Here is a 20437-nt window from a genome sequence, read left to right on the forward strand (position 1 = left end):
AGGTGATGCTGCAGCCAAGATGGCGCCGGCGGCGGCCACGGCAGCCTGAGAGCGATGCTCGCGGTCCTCGGTACCAGCGGCGGCGGCTGTGGCCTCGGCCGGGGCCTCCGGTCTCTCCCGGGCGTGAGAGCTCAGGCGACTCTCCTCCGGCCGGGTTAGTCCGGACAACAAGGAGGCAGCCACGAAGAGAGGAGGCAGTGAAAAACGCGGAGAGAGCGCGACGCCTCCTGCCGCGGCACCATGGCTGGGCTCATCAAGAAACAGATCCTGAAGCACCTCTCCAGGTCAGCTAGAGCCTCGGGCGTGGGAGGCCAGTCCGCCTCCGCCCTAGCCGTCTCGGGGGGCTGCTCACAGCCTCGGGGGCGGCGGGGACTGGTAGTTGTGCGGGAGGCGACTCTTGAGCTGCCAGGTCTAGCTGGGGCAGGGGGTCGCGGCCCCGATCTCCCGTCGCCTGCGGCGTCCGGCTCTGGCGTCAAGAGTCGGCCCCTTGGACGGGTTCTCCCCCAGCCGGCTCGCGGAGCAGCGTGGAGGGCGGCGGAGGGAGGCAGCGCGCTGAGATCGCTCCCCGACGCGGCGTCTGGGGGCGTCCCGGGGACCCGGCTTGGGCGGTCCTGCGCGGAGCCTGGGGATTTATGTGGCAGGGTGAATCCGAGCTCCGTGCTCGCCTCCATTCGGAGCAGAGCGCTAACCGAGGGCGTCTGGAGCGGTTTGGACTCTTTGCGCTGAGGCTTGTCTTCTCCGTGAAATGTTAACCTTGTTAGTTTCTGAACTCACCCCCCACCTCGCCGTTCCCACTCTGATGCATTAGAGGGTGTGCCTGTTTGCACAGTTAGGGTTTGTTTTAGGTAAATAGAGTTCCCAGCTTTGGCAAGTTCTTTCTGGAGTCGTTTTAGTTCCACATCATTCTGGCAAAACAGTTTTTTGTTTTTTTAAAATTTGAGATCCATAAATTAAGGTAGTCAACATCTGTGGTGATAAACACAATACTTGTCATTCTTTCCATTTCATAACGCGGTTTTAGTCAGAAACATGACTCAGTAAAGCTGGCAGTTTGTTACTTCTGACTTCTCCATTTTTGTCTCAAGACACAGGCTAAATGTGGGATCTTGTTTCCAACTTAACAGCGAATTCAAAGCACTTGGTTATGACCCTTTTCTCTGTTATTTGTAAGTTAATGATATTAGGAAAAAACTTGGGTATACTGGTATGTTTATATGGTAAAGACAATTCTTGATTCTCCAGATCATTGAGTACCACAGGTTGTACATTGCGGAACAAAATCAACATTTCTGTGAATCAGCAAATGTTATCTAAACTTAAAACATTAAGATATAACTTTTTTTAAAAAGTAGCAAATTATAGCAACATTTATGAATATACATTTCTTAATATCACTAATGGGAAAGTTTTAATATTGCACATATGGTCTGATACTGAATTATCTTATTTTGGAAAAAGGTTTTATCTTTTTAATTATTATTTAGGTAATGTCTGACTTAATGAGATGTCCTCTAGCCTTTGTCATACTCCATTCCACAAGAAAATTGAGACCTACAGAAAATGATTTGACTTTTTCTTCCAAGGATGATGATACATGGCTAGTTCCATTCCAGATGCTTGGGAAGAAAGTTAATTCAATCAATGAGTGGCTTAGGGTGTTCGTTTAATTCTCTTGCAGAACTCCAGTTGAGAAAGGCTCTTAAAAATTAAGAGCAAAGGTGATGGCTTATTTCACATATTCAGAATTGAGTCCTTAGGAGTACTTTTTAATCTGTATGATTTCTAATACCTTTGTGGTAAATAGTAATGAGGATTTTTTTTTTTCAGAGATGAGGATTTTTGTTTTTGCACCTTTGGTCATGGGTATGCCCCTTTCTCTTTCTTTCTTTCTTTCTTTCTTTCTTTCTTTCTTTCTTTCTTTCTTTCTTTCTCTCTTTCTTTCTTTCTTTCTTTTTCTTTCTCTTTCTTTCTTTTTCTACCTTTCTACCTTTCCACTTTTCTACCTTTCATCCCTGTGACTTAATCATTACATACTGGAAACCTGTACCTTTCACTTCCCTTCACCCATTTTGCCCCCCCACACCCTTCACTCTGCCAACCATGTTTGTTCTTTGTATTTATGGATCTGTTTCTGCTTTTTGTTTGTTTCCTTCTTTAGATTCCACATATAAGTGAAATCATATGGTATTTGTCTTTCTCTGTGTGACTTATTTCACTTAGCATAAAACCCTCTAGTCCCTCCATGGTGTTGCACATGGCAAGATCTCATTCTTTTTTATGGCTGAGTACAAAAGTGAGTTTTTGAAAACACTTGAATTCCTGGTTATTTCATATTTCAGAACAACTCAGGTGATTAAAGAGTGTCAAATTCATATTCATCTATTAATCTTACTGCTGTCATCGAAGAAAAATAGTTATTTATAAATGTAAAGGACAAGAGATGAAATAAGGCGGGTGTTGTGATAAATTACAGTTATTCAAGTAGGGGTGAACTTTTGAAATTACCTGGGATCAAGCGTAATTTTACAAATTATCCAGTATTAAAGATGTCTCTATATTGAAGTAATCATCTGGAGGACAATTTAATAATTTTTAACAGGAAATACTTAGAACACATTATCTTGGAATAATAGACATTTCTTGTGGCCAGTTGATGCTCTCATGGCACCTCAAAGGAGGCCTTACCTGACCACCCTTTCATCCTTCTCTGCCTGTATCTATCTATCTATCTATCTATCTATCTATCTATCTATTTATCTATATATGCTTTTTCTTTGTCTTCTTCACTTGAATGTAAACTACATAATGGCAGGGATTTTGTTTTGAATCTAGCATAATGTAGGCACTCAACTATTTTTTTAATGAATGGCACCAAAGCATTGACTTTCCCTCACGTTTTCTTAACTGAGGTAAGACTATATGCCACCAGTATTATCACAGATATTGGGTATGACCAGTTGCTGTAACTGAATCATTGAATAAATGAGCCTTTGTTGTCTTGGAAAGGAAGGACTAGGAAAATGACCCTTTCTATATGGGGTCTTCTAGTAAGGAATAAGACTTTATAGGAACCAACAGGAGAAAGAATGCTTACTCTGAGCCTTGAGATTGAAGTATGGGGAAATTCTAACATTAAAACCAGTGTTAGGCAGATATAGGGGTTTGAGAAACTGGCATAGTGGAAAAGTATAAAAGAGAAATTCTTAAGAGATTAATAAATGCTTTAAGTAAATGTTGAACTGTTTGAGAAGTGTAAATCTGTATACTTGTTCCCTGCCTAATTGTTGTTTAGTTTGTATCCTAAGCATCTGTTGCATTATTAATAAAAATAGTTTGTGTACTTGGAACTGATCTGAAACTGAACAGGAGGGAGGGAGAGAGAAGGAGCAGAGCTGGGGGGATTGGGCAAGGGGGCAGGGCAAGAGGATGATGGGAGTGTGTGTATGTGTATGTGTGTTTGTGTAGTGGGGGTGGGGGTTGGACTACTTATATTTTAAGAGAAGTGAAACAGGAAAAGCCTTTGAAGAGAAATTACTCTGATCTTTCATACTATAACCAGCACAGAATATGTTTTAGAGGCTTCTCTAGGAGAGTATTTTTTCAAAAAGGAATGGAGAGTTCTAAAGAAAAGTTATAACAAATGTAAGAAAAGAAATAAGAACAGGAGCTACCTTTCAAGGCCTCATGTTACTGTGCATTTGTACTTGTGTGCTAGAGCAAAGAAGAGGAGGAAAATAGAAGCTGGAAGATAGAATATATTTAAGCCAGGACGTGAAAAGGAGTAAAAGATTCCCATACAAATGCTCCCTCTTCCCTTCCTCCCATGCTTTTTTCCCTTTGGCTAGTACATACTATGCTGGACACAAGGTTAACTGGAAGTGGGAGTTGGCAGGACAGATATTCACCACACCTGGGTGGAGTCTTTGTATAGTTTAAAGTCCTGGTTTTCAGTCAGAGGTGATTTTGCCCCTTACGGGACATTTGGCAATGTCTGTATACATTTCTGATTGTCACAACTTGGGGGGGAGGGGAATAGAGGCTAGGAATGCTGCTAAACATGCTGTGTACACAGCACAGTCTGCCACAACAAATAGTTATATTGCCCAAATGTCAGTAGTTTTGAGATTGAGAAACTGGTTTGAAGTATACAAGCATGTCAGATGTTTGAACTAGGTACTGTGCAACTTAAGGTTATTTTGTCTGCAAACAACAAAAATCTCTGTTTAACTTAGGTAATAGAGGAAATGTAACAGAAAGCTGTTGGGGTGGGTCACCAAGTCCGGGAAGGGCAGACCTAACCAGCTCCTAAAACCTCATTGGACAAGATAATTCTTTGTTGTGAAGCTCTGCTCTGTGTTTGTGGGATGTTTAGCAGCATCTCTGGTCTCTACCCACTAGATGCCAGTAGCACTCCAGGCATTGACAAATGTCCCCTTAGAGTAAAATCTCTCTTGGTTGAGCACCACTGCTTCTACCTCTCACAACTCCCAATCTGTGGTCTTTCCTGTCAAGTTTGAGATTCCTGGGAGAGAGAACCTGTTTGGCTCAGTTCTGCTTACCAACATGGACCAGTTAAAAATGGCAAAGGGTCATAAAGCAAAGATATGGTCATAGGTAGAACTGTTTTGAGTGTGGCTTGCTGTTCCATTTGGTATCTTTAATAGGCACTGAACTAAATTAGATTTCAGAGTGCCTCATTTTCTATGTTAAAGAAATTGAACTTCATCCTGGGAGGTGACTGCTAATAAAGAATTCCAGACAAAAGAGGGACATGATCATTAAAGATGCTTGGTTATCAGTTTGGTTTTGGAATCCAGGGTTCAGGAGCAGTTGACTGTGGTGGAAATAGAGAGTCTATGGAGGGTCTCTGATTAACTTAAATAGAAAAGTCATGTATTGTAGGGATATTATCCTACAGAATTTATGGAAGGTCAGGGAACCATACTTGGAAAGGGATTGGATCCAGACCAGTTCTAATGATCTAGGTAGGAGAAACCACTTGACAGTCTCAACAAGATATGTTCCCTAAACTAAGGGAAGGAACAAATAGAAAGAGAGGGTGCCTTGGGAAGATTGTTGAATATTTGGAATATATGTTAGGGAGATTAGGAAAGGTTGAACTCTTGCCAGGTCTTGTGACTGAATGGCAAAGTGATAGAGACTTTAGGGTGCCTCACGGTGTATTCATGGAATAGCTTACACTGTGAAAGGAAGAAAAGGGGGGAACAGCAGCTGATAGTCTGGAAAGAACCATCAAAGGATTGGAAATTTTATCTGGGTGGGAGAGCAGTTGAGAAAAACAAATGAGAGAACTGGAAGGATTGGAGGTTTTGTCTAAAAGTATTAAAGTTTAAAATTTCAAAGGAGGATTAGGCCTAATTTAGAGCAAGGTATCCATTAAGGCCATTGAACTGAATTGCTGAAGAGACGTTAAGGTGCATATAATCTTCTGGAGTGGAGTGAGGAGTGAAGTGAGTAGAGGAAGATGAGATCAAAGAGAAAACCAGGCTAGACCTTGTGGGGCCTTGTAATGACTAGGTCTATAATCATTCCTGAATTAAACATTCTTGAAAGGAAACAGAACATGATTTAGACCGTCGGAAATTATTTTTTCAAATGATAATTTTGTGTAATTATTGATAGGCTAATTACATCTTTCACTTTTATGGTAAAGCTCAATAAATAATTTTGAGAGTTTATGTTTATCAGGTTCTTGAACACTGGGCATTGGAGATACAAAGATGGGTAAGACATGGTCTCAGCTCTTGGGAAACTTCAGTGATTCCTCTTGTGGCATAGGAAGCATGAGTAGGATCACTAAATGTAACCTGTTTTTAGAAATATATTGCCATATGAAGTTTGTGAGATTTGATTTACTTGGATTGGGCAACTGGGAAAAAATTGAGTTAATTATTACCTTTTAGGAATAGAAATAAATTTACTTTTGTAATTTTGGGAATTTTAAAAGTAATTTTTAGTTACTTAAATTGACAGTATTCTTTTTAAAATAACCCCCAATACTGTTGGTTTTGACACTAGATATATAACAGTTATTTAGCAAATATTTACTGAGTGCTACTTTGTACCATGCGCTAGTCCATAGTGCTGTGGCTAGAATCCCTGCTTTCAGTGGCATTTACATTTTTAATCAAAGGAGGCTGATAGTAAAAGAGTGAAGTACATTATATCAGTTTGTGGAAAGTGCTATTAAAAGTATAACACAGGGAAAGGGGATAGAAAGTGCAGGGAGGTAAGGGTAGAGTTTGCAGTTTTAAATCTGGTGATCAGGAAGGCCTGATTGAAAAGGTGATATTTGAGAAGAGATATGAAAGAGGTAATGGAAGTAAATGCAAGGATCCAGAAGTGGAAGCTTGCTTATCATTTTTGAAATATATCAAGGCCACCAACATGAGTGGAGTGAGGAGTGAGGTAAGTAGAGGAAGATGCATCAAAGAGAAGACAGGGCCAGACCTTTTGGGGCCTTGTAATGACTTCAGCTTTTACCTTGAGTGAGATTGGAAGCAAGGCTTTGAGCCAAGGATTACTCTGCAGCTATGTGGGAAATAAGTAATAGGAGGACAAGGGCAGAAGCAGGAGGCCAATTAAAAGTGTTAACTATCCAGGTGAGAAAGGTTTTGACTTGGACCTGTGTTGATGCAGTGGACTTGTTGAGATAGAGACAGGTTCTAGATGTATCTCAAAGGTAGAACCACAGAATTTGCTGACAGGTAACATGTGGATTGAGAGAGAAAGAACAGTCATGACATAAGGAACTGAGAAGATGGAGTTGCTGTTAACTACGTAGAAGAGTGCAGGAGAGGCAGGCTTAAGGTAGAGAGATAAGGAGTTTGGTTTTGATATATTAATTTGGATGCCTGTTAGATATCTGAAAGGAGATTCCTTTTATTTGTGAACTAATTTAGATTACACATTTTAGTCTGCTGTTCTGTGAAATGGAAGTATGTGCAAAGCAACCTTCAAAGGCCAAAGGAACCGTAACTGAAGAAAAACACCAAGTTCAGCTTGATGAGAAATGGTTTTTAGGGGGACTAATGGACAGAAGCATATCTTGGGGGGCTGCAAGTGGGTAGATCTCCACAACACCACCTTTTGGGAAACCTGCTTTTATAGCTCTAGGGGCTGGGGAGTACATGCTAGGAGACCACCAGGGAGGAGCATGTTTGAGAATAGGTAAGTATCATAGTCATATCTCCAGAGCAGTTCCAAAATGTTATGCTCCAAGGGTGTACTTAAGGGTGCTGTTAAACAAAAGGAAAGAATGGGAATGGGGGCTGTATTCAAGAAGACTTCAGGTCACGGAGCAGCCATCATGGTGTTAGTCTGGTTCACATGTCTGCAGCACCAGTATCAAGTGTTTTGCGTGTGGTTATCCTTTGGTTTATGCAGTACATAATTACAGTGAAGTGAATTGTGAGATGAATTTTAAGGGGTGGACTTTATAGTGTTGTATTTTTTGCTATTAAGTATACTATGTAGAGGTATCAAGCAGGTGACCATTTTTTTCACACTAATTTCCAACTAAAACCAGATATTGATTCTTCAGAAGCTAGTTTCAGGAGATAGATTTGCAGACTTTAGTTGAAAGGGGACTTAGATGCTTGGTCCATTGGATGTTGTAATATTACCATTCTAGAATCAGAAGAGATTTGTTCCGGTCTCTGAGAAGGAAATTATTAAAACGTTAGGATTTGTGATTTGCCCAGGGTTTGACAGGTAGTATTAAGTGGTTAAGTTACTGATCCAGTACTCTTTTAATATGATTATTCTATGCTGCCTCCTCAGGCTTTTGCTCTATTTTCAGCATTTATTATAAAATTTCAGTCTTACTACTCTTTTGTGGTATTTCACCATCCTGTTGCAGTATCCCTTAGGAGATTCTTTTATTATTTGGAAGTCCTTTGACTCTGTAGTCCTTTGAAGCTTGGGAAACATAGCCTTTTGACTTAGCAGTTCTGTGAAATTGGGAAAGCACAATTTCTCCATTTCTTTATACTTGCATAATTTTTTTTGCAATATTACACTTTGCCTTAATGCTTCAATCTGAACATTTCCTTAGTAAGTTGATCTCTTATCAGTTATATGTGTTCTAAATGCTGCACATTATTTTGCATATATTAGGATGAATAATTTAATATTTCTGTTAAATATTGGTATTTAGTTGTTATTAGTGACTGGAGCTCAGATTGAATGTAAGTTACAGGTGTAACTTTATGACTGTTTCCATGAGTGAAATACAAGCAGTTACCACATCAAGACAAAGTTATTAAAACAAAGTTGAGAGCTGAAACAAATATGATTCAGAGTATAATAGTTATTTATTTTTTCAGATATTAGATTTATTGTTAGTCTGTCTGATAATTCATTTACTTATTTTGAGATTTCTCCCAGCCAAAATGAATGTAATATATAAATTTTGAATCTCTAGATTAGTCTCTTCTTTAAGACTTAATTTTAGCTATATGTATATGTACCCTTCTACCCAAAAATAAAAGAGAGCTCTCTGGCTTCTTTTTGCCACTGCTAGTATAACATCAAGTGTTGTTTTCCTCTACTGTTGTTTGTAATTTTATTTTAGGAATTAATATTTAGAGAGAAACTTAGAAATACCAGAAAATTCATTTTAAAATTTGCCAAAACCATGTTGTTTACTAAATTCAGTTCCTATTCCAAAGTTTTCTTCTGCTGTGATGGAACTTTATATATAAATGAACTATACATAAAAAGGGGCATCATAAAATCTAAGGTTTATATTATCTTTAAGGAGTATTTTAAGTGTGATTATTTGCATTGATAAATCATGCATTTATTCTTTCCACCAATACTTACAGAAGATCTGTAAGATATATGTGAAGTTAAGAACTATAAATGCCTTCTTAAAACAGTATGGTAGATGATTAAGTAGATTCCAGGATAAAATGTAAGTCTTAAGAGATAGGCACAAAGTACTGTATGCAACTTTAATGGAAGTAGAGACATTGAGACAGAGGTGGTCTAAGTCCAGAGAAACTGTAAAGAAATAATGAAATAAAAATACATAAATGACAATTTATGTGATATAAAATGGATAGTTAACTAAATCTGTTTGCTTGACAGTGTCATGCATACCAAGGGAATATTTAAAGCAGTTAGAGAAGTTAAGGATAGTTTATTTTTTAAAAAAGATTTCTATATTTACCTTAGAGAGAGCGAGAGTATGTACACATGAGTGCGGGGAGGGCAGAGGGAAAGGGAGAGAATCCTCAAGCAGATTCCCCAAGGTCGGCAGGGGAATTGGGCTCCATCCCAGGCCCTGAGATCATGACCTGAGCTGAAACAAGGAGTCAGACGCTTAACTGACTGAGCCACCCAGCGCCTTTAGTTCCTAGAAACTTGGCTGCAGTTTTTTTCTACTGTTTTCTGATACTAAACTTTCTATCCCTTTTTTGTTTCACCCATCTTTTGTTGTCTTATTACTGTAGCCAGATTGTTTACATTCCTTCTTGCCAGGTCATCCTCTCGGGCCTCATTTTACTTGTACATCTTAATAGGCAGCTTTAACTAGGTCGGCTAGTCTTCATTGGTCTTCATTTTTTAATTCCTTTAGGTCTTAAAATATTTTATTACAACAAAAATTTCCATGTTTTAGTTCTGTAGATTGTCATCTCTATTTTTTAGTTTCTTTCTTTCTTTTTTTTAAGTAGGCTCCATGCCTAACATAAGGCTTGAACTCATGAATGTAAGTAAGACTTGAACTCCACCGACTGAGCCAGCCAGGTGCCCTCTAGATTGTCATCTCGTTAAGGGCAGAATCACCCTGACAGACTGCATTCTGAAGGCAGTGATTGTGTTTATCTTGTTTGCTGTTGTACCTTCAGCATCTGGCACAGTATTGTTATACATAGTTGTTCAGAAACATTTTCAGCTGACTAGAGAATAGATTAGCTTTGGCCTTCATAGAATTTATAGGATGTAAATTGGTTGTCCTGAATACATTTTTGGCAGATGACTCATATCCAAGAAATTTAGATTAAAAACTTTTTTTTTTATAAATACTCTAGTTCTCTGACTTGCTTTTGTATGTATAGATGTAATTTATTGCTGGATCTCTCTTTGGTTTGTGGGTTAATTTTCATAGCTAACTTTACTTTTTGGTATTCTCCATAAAATGAATTGAAGATTACAGTTTTAAATGGGCTTTTTAGCAGTTAAACTAATTTGATAATTTGTATTTGTAAATTGCTTATCTTTTAGAGTGCTTGTCCTATTTGGTTTGATTTAATGTTGAATTACACAGTTCAGTCTTCATATAGCTTTTGTACAACAGAGTTATTTCATTTTTGTTAATATTTTTAATATAAAATTAAAAAAATATCAGTAGTAATAATACCAGTGGTAGAGAGAATGAGGGAAATCACAAATGGTTAATTTATCTTAGAATTTAAGCAGTGTTGCCTTTAGTTATTCCAGTGTGAAATACAACTGTATTTTTTTAAGTGCATCACAGCTAAATATTTTTATCATATCATTCCTTTCCTCTTCCTTCCCTTAAATTTGCTCCCTCCTATGTCCCCTGTGTACCCATTCCCTGCAGCGATCCCTGCTGGCTGTGGTGGAGATTGGTGTGCTGTGAATTTCATAATCAAGGAGTCTAAGAAACCCTGGGAACTGACTACTTGCTTTCACCAGGAATAGGGACCTTTTGTCTGAATTTCCTGCCCTCAGGTAATACTTCTGTTCCCCATCATTTTTGGTTTCTTTTTCTTTCTTTTTATAAATGCAAGCACTTATTTTGCCCCACATAAAGATACTTTGAGAATATTTTCTAATTCTTACTGTACTAGTCAGATACTGATTTCTTTTTTCTTTTCTTTTTTTTTTTTTTTAACAGTAGCTCTAGGCTCATGCAGGTCCTCTCTTAGAGTGGCTTTTCTAATATATAAGGTTTGGCAATGCATTTGAAGTTATAACCAACTCTTTCTGTTGTTAAAAGAGTTTTATAACTTACAGTCAGCTATTTGGAAATAGTAATTAGTATTTGATCTACTCTTTAATGGGTAAGATTTCATAGTCTAATGTAATTAATGAGGTATGAAGCCTCTTGATAAAGAGAATGTTTTCATCACTTCTCATTGAAGGACTTAAGAGTATTTTGTGTATTTAATGTTAATTATGATCTTTATCAAAGAGATTGAAGTAATTCTTATGAACAGCAGTGAAAATAGAGTTCTTGAGGAATGTAAGGACTTGCCACCCCATTTATTACTTCCCCTCTCCCCTTACCCCTTTTAAAAATTCATTATCAGGGAAAGTAATTATGTTATAAAACCAGATTCATGGAAATGGCACTGAATTTCAAGTTGGACTTAATGAAAAATCTAGAAACTTGTATCATTGAACACTTCTAGTGCTTAGGAAATTTATCCACATAACTACTTTGAACTATTCTAAAAGTTTAGTGAGAAATTGGTAATTAAACATTAACCATGATTGGGGCACCTGGCTAGCTCATTGATGGAGCATGTGACTTTTTTTTTTTAAGATTTTATTTATTTGTTTGAGAGAGAGAATGAGCAGTGGGGAGGAGTAGAGAGAGAGAGAGAGAGAGAAGCAGACTCCCTGCTGAGCAGGGAGCCCGATGTGGGGCTCGATTCCAGGACCCTGAGATCATGACCTGAGCCGAAGGCAGAAGCTTAACAGACTGAGCCACCCAGGTGCCCTGGAGCATGTGACTCTTGATCTGGGGTTGTGAGTTCAAGCCCCATGTTAGGTGTAGAGATTACTTTTTTTTTTTTTTAAGATTTTATTTGAGAGAGAGAATGAGATAGATCATGGGGGGGTAGGGTCAGAGGGAGAAGCAGACTCCCTGCTGAGAAGGGAGCCCGATGCGGGACTCAATCCCGGGACTCCAGGATCATGACCTGAGCCGAAGGCAGTTGCTTAACCAACTGAGCCACCCAGGCGCCCAGGTGTAGAGATTACTTAAAAAAAAAAAAAAAAAAAGATTAACCATGAGCAGAGTTGTGCAACTCATTACAGAGGAGTGATGTGACATTTGATAAATTTATTGGCCGTGTGTTAGCAATTGTATAGATATGATCAATTAAATATTGTTTTCCAGTATTCTTGTCTGCCTTGATTCTTTGCTATCATTTGGGTGTCTGGATCTAAACCAAAATTGCCAAGGGAAAGATGCCAAGCTTTAACCTTAGATAGACCATTAGGGAAACCTTTGAGATTATCTTTAGGATATTGATATTTAAGGATGTTGTTTATAAAGGCATTCAAAGATGGTTCTGGTCTTGTATATACCTCTAATAAGTCCTCTAGAACCTTTGCTTCAGAAGTACAATCATAGCTATAATCCCCTGCTTTTTTTAGGTTACACTTCCTTAACATCTCTTTATTTGACCTGGTTTGTGCTTAGCTTATTGAGGATGAGGTGTTACAATTTTTTTTTTTTAAAGATTTTATTTATTTATTCATGAGAGACAGAGAGAGAGAGAGAGAGGTAGAGGGAGAAGCAGGCTCCCAAGGAGCAGGGAGCCCGATGTGGGACTTGATCCCAGGACTCTGGGATCATGACCTGAGCCGAAGGCAGACGCTTAACCATCTGAGCCACCCAGGCGCCCCTGAGGTGTTACAATTTTATTCTTAGTTTCAACGATAGCTATCCATTTGTTTATTCAAGTCACCTACCAAACTTAATTCCTTTTCTCTCTTTATCTTCTCATTTTAATAAATTATGATGCCTTTTTATTTAAGTAACTCTTAAATAGATCTTCCTTTTCCTGAACCTAGCACATAGCTGACTTCTTGGCACCAAGTAGACATCAGTAAGACTTGAATATCCAGATTTAACTCATCATTTCTTGTGTTACTCTTGCAAATAAGCATTCTCATTTCCTTCTGGTCTCATACTTTTTTATTCCACCCTTGGCACTATTCCTAGAGAGATCTGTTCAAAATGCTAATCTTACCATTTAATTTCTTGGTAAAAATTTTCTTTTTTAATTGAAGTATAATTGACACACAGTAGCCCATTGATTCCAGGTTTACATCATAGTGATTTTTTTAAGATCTTTTATTTATTCATTTGAGAAAGAGAGTAAATGAGAGCATGAGTAGAAGGGAGGGTCAAAGAGAGAGGGAGAAGCAGACTCCCCTGCTGAGCAGCTCAGACCTGAGCCAAAGGCAGATGCCCCCTGAGGCACCCAGGAGCCCCTATAGTGATGTATTTTTTAAAAGATTTATTTATTTATTTTAGAAAAAGAGAGAGTGAGAGGGAGAGAGAAAGCCAAGCCCTGCTGAGTGCAGAGCTGGGACGCAGGGCTTAATCTCATGACCCTCGGATCAAGACCGGAGCTGAAATCAAGAGTTGAATGCTTAACTGACTGAGCCACCCAGGCCCCCCATCATAGTGATATTTTTATACATTATGAAATGAACCCCACAATAAGTCTAGTTACCATCTGTCACCACACAAAATTGTTACAATATTGTTGGCTGTAGTACCTATGCAGTACATTATATCCTCATGACTTACTTATGTTATAACTGGAAATTTGTGCCTCTTAATCCCCTTCATCTATTTTGTAGAGCCCCAATCCCTCCCCAGTCTGGTAGTCAATTGTTGCTTCTAATATCTGTGAGTCTCCTTTTGTTGTGCCTCTTCATTTGCTTCGTTTTTTAGATTACACATATAAGTGAAATCATATGGTATTTGTCATTGTCTGACTTACTTCATTTAGCATAAAACTCTCTAGGTCCATCCATGCTGCAAATGGCAAGAGTTCATTCTTTTTTATGGCTGAGTAATATTCCAATGTGTGTGTATACCACAGCTTCTATATCCATTCATCTATTGATGGATAATTTGATTGCTTCCATATCTTGGCTATCGTAAATAGTGCTACAGTGAACCTAGGTGTTGTGCATATATCTCTTTGAATTGGTGGGGGTTTTTTTTGTTTTGTTTTTTGCTTTTTGGATATATATCTAGAGGTGTAATTGATAGATAGTGTGGTAGTTCTAATTTTAATTTTTTGAGGTGTTTTCATATTGTTTTCCATAGTGGCTACACCACTTTACATTCCCACCAACAGTGTACAAAGGTTCCCTTTTTTCCACACCCTCACCAACACCTGTTATTTTTTGTCCTTTTGATAATAGCCAATCTGACTGGTGTGAGGTGGTATCTCCTTGTGGTTTTGATTTGTATTTCCCTGATGATTAGTGATGTTGAGCATCTTTTCATGTGTCCATTGGCCATCTGTATGTCTTCCTTGGGGACACTGTTTATTCAGATCCTCTCCTCATCTTATCAGATGTGTGATTTGTAAATATCTTCTTTCATTTAGTTAGGTCACTTTTTCATTTTGTTGTTGGTTTCTTCTGTGCAAAAGCTTGTAGTTTGATGTAGTGCCATTTATTTATTTTACCTTTGTTGCCCTTGCCTAAGAAGAGTGGTTCAAAAAAAAATATGGCTAAGACTGGTATCAGAGAGCTTACTATCTGTTTGTTTTTGTTTTTTGTTTTTTTTTTTCTGGGAGTTTCATGGTTTCTGGCTTCACATTCAAGTCCTTAATTAATTTTGAATTTATTTTTGTATGTGGTATAAGATAGTGACCCGGTTTCATTTTTTTTACATGTGGCTGTCCAGTTTTCCCAACACCATTTACTGAAGAGACCTTTTTCCCCATTGTATATTCTTGCCTTCTTTGTCATAGATTAATTGAACATATATATATGGGTTTATTTCTGGGCTCTCTTTTCTGTTTCCTTGATATATGTGTCTAAGTTTTTATGCCAGTACCATAATGTTTTGATTACTAACAGTTTTGTAGTATTTGAAATCAGGAAGCATGATAACCTCCAGCTTTGTTTTTTCTCATGATTGCTTTTGCCGTTCAGGGTCTTTTTGTGGATCCAGGCAGGTTTTGGGATTCTTTGTTTTAGTTCTATCAAAAATGTCATTGGTATTTTGATGGGGATTGCATTGAATTTGTAGGTTGCTTTGGGTAGTGTGGACATTTTAACAATATTTTTTTCATTCCATGAGCACAGCGTATCTTTCCATTTATTCTTTCCATTTGTGGAATCTTTCCATTCCACAACAGTGCTGTCCTCTGTTTCTCAGTGTCTTACAGAGTATATAGGTCTTTCACTCCCTGGTCAAATTTATTCCTAGATATTTTATTCTTTTCAGTGCAGTTGTAAATGGGATTGTTTTCTTAACTTCTGATAACTCATTATTAGTGCAACCTATTTTTGTATGTTAATTTTGTATCCTGCAACTTTATTGAATTCATTTATTCATTCTTATTAGTAGTTTTTTGGTGCAGTCTTTAGAATTTTCTGTATATTGTATTATATCATCTACAAATTGACAATTTTATTTCTTCCTTTCCAATTTGGATTCCTTTTATTTCTTCTTGCCTAATTGCTCTGGCTAGGACTTCCAATACTATGTTCAATTAAAGTGGTGAGAGTGAGCATCCTTGTCTTGCCCCTGATCTTGGAGGAAAATCCTTAAGCTTTTCACTGTTGAGTAGGATGTTAGCCATGGATTTGTCTTAGGGCCCTTATTATGTTGAGGGGTACATTTCTTCAATACACACTTTGTTGAGAATTTTTATCATAAATAGATGTTTTTATCATAAATAGATGTTGAAATGTGTTAAATGCTTTTTCTGTGTCTACTGAGATGATCATATGGTTTTTATCCTTTGCTTTGTTAATGTGTATCACATAAAGATTGGTAAAAAAATTTTATTGGCTCATGTTCAAACTTTTTAAAAAAATTTATTTATAACAGTAGAATTTTTTGTCCAAAGAAATATTAAAATAGAACTTAACTGAATAAGATAGGCAAAAAGTAGGGCTTCTTGTTAATGGAACAAAGACTGGCTATGCTCATAAATTTCCTTTTAGTAATTTAGTTGAATCAGTAATTAGGGCGATCAGCTATTACATCTTTTCCCTTTTTATTTCTTCTCCCAGCTATGTTGAATCATGAATCTTCTTAGGAGCACTGTGGGAACAATGCAGATGTGTAGGATGAAATCTACATTCCTTGGCATGGGATGCAAGAGTCCTTCATGATCTGGCTTCAGGCCACCTTCAAAAGCATTCCATTTCATTACAAACTACCCAGTGCCTTGTACTTCATCCATGCCTACTGTATGTGATCCTGTAACCTTGAACATGCTGTTGCCATGCCTAAAATGTCCTCTCACCTGGAAGAAACTTAACTCTTAAAAAACATAGCTCAGGTTTGGCCTTCTCCATGAAGCCTTCCCTAAACAGTATTTTTAACAAATGATCACTACTTCTCATATACCTCCATCTTATCCTATTTTCATTTTTATTGTAATATCTGTCACACAGTGCTTGGCACATAGTAAACTGTAACGTACTGCCATGATTTGTTTATGTGCTTGTCTCATAGTAAACTGAGGTTTTTGAAAGCAGTGATTATGTCTTATTTGTCTAAGTTACCCAAGAGCCTAATCATTGCTCAGTTTTTGCCATGAAGGATGCATGTATAGTTGTGTCAGGTGTTCCAATATTTCAACAAAATTAGGAAACCCAGATTTTAATACAAGGTCTACTCATTTTAAATGTTAGCCACCCATTCAGGTTTTTTAAAACACTGTGCAGACAGACAAAACGTATTTGTGGGTAAAACAAAGCTCACAGGCTGCCAACTTATAACCTCTTCCATTCTTTAGAACTTTTCAATTCTTTAAGTGTGAAAAAACTAGTTAGGCAAGATTGGTTGATATCCTTTACATGTGTATTATAAAAATAACCAAGCCAAACAAACTCTGTAAATTGAGAATACTAAAAAAAACATTATTATGAGCATAACTTGATTCTTCTTCCATTAACACTAAAGTTTTCTTTGAAGAAAATAACATTTATGTCTTTAAGTATTTAATAAGCTTCAAATTGACATTGAAAGCACCTTGAAGGTAAGAATTGACATATACTCCTATAATGCCCAGGAAATGTTTATTAATTATTGTTGAATTGAAAATCGATCAGTATGATAATGATATGGTAATTGATATTGAAATCCCTTTTAAGTTAAAATTATACAAATTTGATTATAGTCTTGGCTCTGCCTTGATATGACCTTAGCAGTTGACTTAAACCCTTTTGGGCTTCACTTTTTTTTTTTTTAAGATTTTATTTATTTATTTGACAGGGAGAGACAGCGAGAGAAGGAACACAAGTAGGGGGAGTGGGAGAGGGAGAAGCAAGCTCTCCACTGAGCAGGGAGCCCAATGTGGGGCTCAATCCCAGGACCCTGGGATCATGACCTGAGCCGAAGGCAGATGCTTAACGACTGAGCGACCCAGGAGCCCCATGGGCTTCACATTTTATATAATAAGATGAAGACTTTGGATTAGTGCAACTTTTCAGGTGCTAAAATTATTTCATATTTTTTGATAGTATGAAGGCTGTTTGTTGATCTACTCGGTTTTTAATTTTTTATTTTTTTTAAAGATTTTTTTTTTATCTGTTTTGAGAGAGAGAGAGAGAGAACACGAGTGGGAGGGTCAGAAGGAGAGGGAGAGAGAATCCCAAGCAGACTCCGTGCTGAGTGATCTACTCAGTCTTTTAACTTGGTTTAAAATTGCTTCTTATATCTTCAGATGACAAATTACGAATGGTTTTCAAAAAGCTGTGGTTCAAATATCTTAAAAATTCTGATTTCCTTGTATTTTATTAAGTTAACTAGTCCATTTTCTTTTTTATTAGGAAATATACATAGGTGTGTGTGTGTGTGAGAGAGAGAGAGAAAAGGTGTGCTCATAATAAATTACGTTCTTCATTGAGCATTCTCAATTTATAGTTTGTTTAGCTTATTTTTTTAATATGCAAGTAAAGAAAATCAATCTTGTATAAGCATTTTTTATATATGACTTAAACAGCTTTATTGAAATATCATTGATTTATATGCAGTAAACTGTATATATTTAAGGTATACAGTTTGATGAAATTTTGACATATGCCCTTAATTTTCCTCACGTCCTTTTGTAGTCCTCTTCTTCCTCCCCTCCTGCCTCATTCTTTATTATTATATAATCTACTTATTTCACTTAGTGTGTATTTTCCAGAATTTTATATAAATGAATCATATACCTTCTTTTGGCCTCTTTCCATCAGCATAATTATTTTGCAATTAATCTGTTCTGTTATATGCTTTCTCTCTTACTGCTGAATATAGTCCTTTGTGAATATGCCATAATGTGTTTATCCCTTCACCTGATGATGGTCATTTAGGTTGTTTCTGGTTTTGGACTATTACAAATAAAGCTGCTGTAAACATTCGTGTATTAAGTCTTTATGAGGACATATGCTTTTCATTTCTCCTAGGTGTACGCCTGGGAGTAGGATGGTTGAGTTATACGTGGGTACATAAATAAGTTTTTAAGAAACTGGTAAACAGCGTTCTGAAGTGTACATTTTATGTTCTCACCAGCAAGTGTGTGAGAGTTCCAGTTGCTCCATATCTTCAAGAATGCTCAGTATGGTCAGTCTTTGAATTTTTTCATTTTAGTGGTAAGTAGTGGTGTGGTTTTAATTTGCAGTTCCCTGTTGACTGGCTATATCGTACATCTTTTCGCGTGCTTATCTGCCATCTGTATGTCTTCTTTGGTTTGGGGGTCTGTTTAAATCTTTTGCTTATTTTATTAATCTGTTGTCTTATTTTTGAGTTGTAAGAGTTCTTTTTTTTTTTTAAAGATTTTATTTATTGGCAGAGAGACACAACGAGAGAGGGAACACAAGCAGGGGGAGTGGGAGAGGGAGAAGCAGGCTTCCCGCGGAGCAGGGAGCCCGATGCGGGGCTCAATCCCAGGACCCTGGGACCATGACCTGAGCCGAAGGCAGACGCTTAACGACTGAGCCACCCAGGCGCCACTAAATAAATAAAATCTTAAAAAAAAAAAAAAAAAGAAAGACTGCATATTTTTCTCATTTAGTGCTCTGAAATCTTTGACAGGCTCAAGATCACCAAGATTTTCTCCTCTATTTTCTTACAGTGATTTTATGGATTCGGTTTTTAGATTTTGGTCTGTGATCTATTTAAATATTTGTTTATAGTGTGAGGTAAGTATCAAGGTTCTTTTTTTTTTCTTCTTCTTCTTTTGGCCGTGGCTATACAGTTGTTCCAACACCCAACACAATTTATTGAAAATAGTATCTTTTTTTTTTTTTTTTTTTTTTTGAAAATAGTATCTTTTTTTTTTAAGCTACACGCGCGCTTGAGCTCACAACCCTGAGATCAAGACCTGAGCTGAGATCAAGACTGAGCCACTCAGGCACCCCTATTTATTTCTCATTGATTTGGTTTTGTGCCTTTGCTGAAAATCCTCTTACTATAAATTTGGTTCTATTTCAGGACTCTCTGTTCCATTGTTCATGGGTCTATCTTTACACCAATCTCAAACCATCTTGAATACTGTAGTTTTTTTTTTTGTTTGTTTTTTAAAGTAAGCACTATGCTTAATGTGGGGCTTGAACTCATGACCCTGAGATCAAGTTTCATGCTCTACCAACTGAGCCTGCCATGTGCCCCACTGTAACTTTTTTTTTAAAATATATTTTTTAAAGATTTTATTTAGTTATTTGAGAGAGAGAGAGAAGGAACAGGGGGAGGGGGAGGAGCAGAGGGGAAGGGAGGAGCAGACTCTCTACTGAGAAGGGAGCCTGATGCCTGGTTTGATCCCAGGCCCCTGGGATCATGACCTGAGGTGAAGGCAGGTGCTTAACTGACTGAGCCACCCAGGCGCCCCCCCACAGTAGCTTTTTAAGAAGTCTTGAAATTGGTAGTACAAGGCCTCCAACTCTGTTCATCTTTTTCAAAATTAATTTGATATTCCACGTCTTGTATATTTATATAAATTCCAGAATCAACCTGTTTCTGCCAAAAAGCCTGGTGGGTATTTGCTTGGGATCTATAAATCTATTTGAGGAGAAATGACATCTTAAAAAATATTGAGTCTTCTGATCTACATATATGTTCCTCAATTTATTTATGTCTTTTAAAATTTCAGCAACATTTTATGGTTTTCAGTATATAGGTCCTGTATACCTTTTGTCAAATTTATCCATAAAAATTTCATACTTATGCTAGTGTAAATGGTACTTTAAAATTTTCAGTTTCCTATTGTTGCTAGGATATGGAAACAATTGATATTTTTATTGCAATAACTTTTTAAAAAAATGAAATTTACTTACAACAAAATGGATAAACCTTCCATATACAGCTCAAATGATTTTTATAAATAAGATATTTTTTGGGGGAATACTTTTAGGTTGATAGAAAGGCAGTAAGGATAGTATAAAGAGTGTTCATATACCTCACAACCCATCTTCCCTAGTGTGTGTGTGTGTGTGTGTGTGTGTGTGTGTGTGTGTGTGTGTG

General features: G+C 37.4%; 1 protein-coding gene across 2 annotated transcripts in view; it reads left to right on the forward strand.

Moving 5' to 3' along the window:
- The window catches only part of BLTP3B (bridge-like lipid transfer protein family member 3B), a 120943-nt gene continuing 100506 nt past the window's right edge, over window positions 1–20437 (forward strand). The window contains exons 1-2 of one of the 2 annotated variants that reach the window (XM_025882433.2): window positions 1–284; window positions 10592–10722. Coding sequence is in view for 1 of the 2 variants with exons in the window: in XM_025882432.2 (XP_025738217.1) it covers window positions 241–284 (44 nt within the window). In the remaining variant the exon portion in view is untranslated. The remainder of the gene's footprint in view (window positions 285–10591; window positions 10723–20437) is intronic. The other variant, XM_025882432.2, reaches the window with a different exon arrangement.

This window comes from Callorhinus ursinus, unplaced genomic scaffold, assembly GCF_003265705.2.
Source record: "Callorhinus ursinus isolate GAN/ISIS: 27379988/994484 unplaced genomic scaffold, GSC_fseal_2.0 scaffold14, whole genome shotgun sequence".
Lineage (NCBI taxonomy): Eukaryota > Metazoa > Chordata > Mammalia > Carnivora > Otariidae > Callorhinus > Callorhinus ursinus.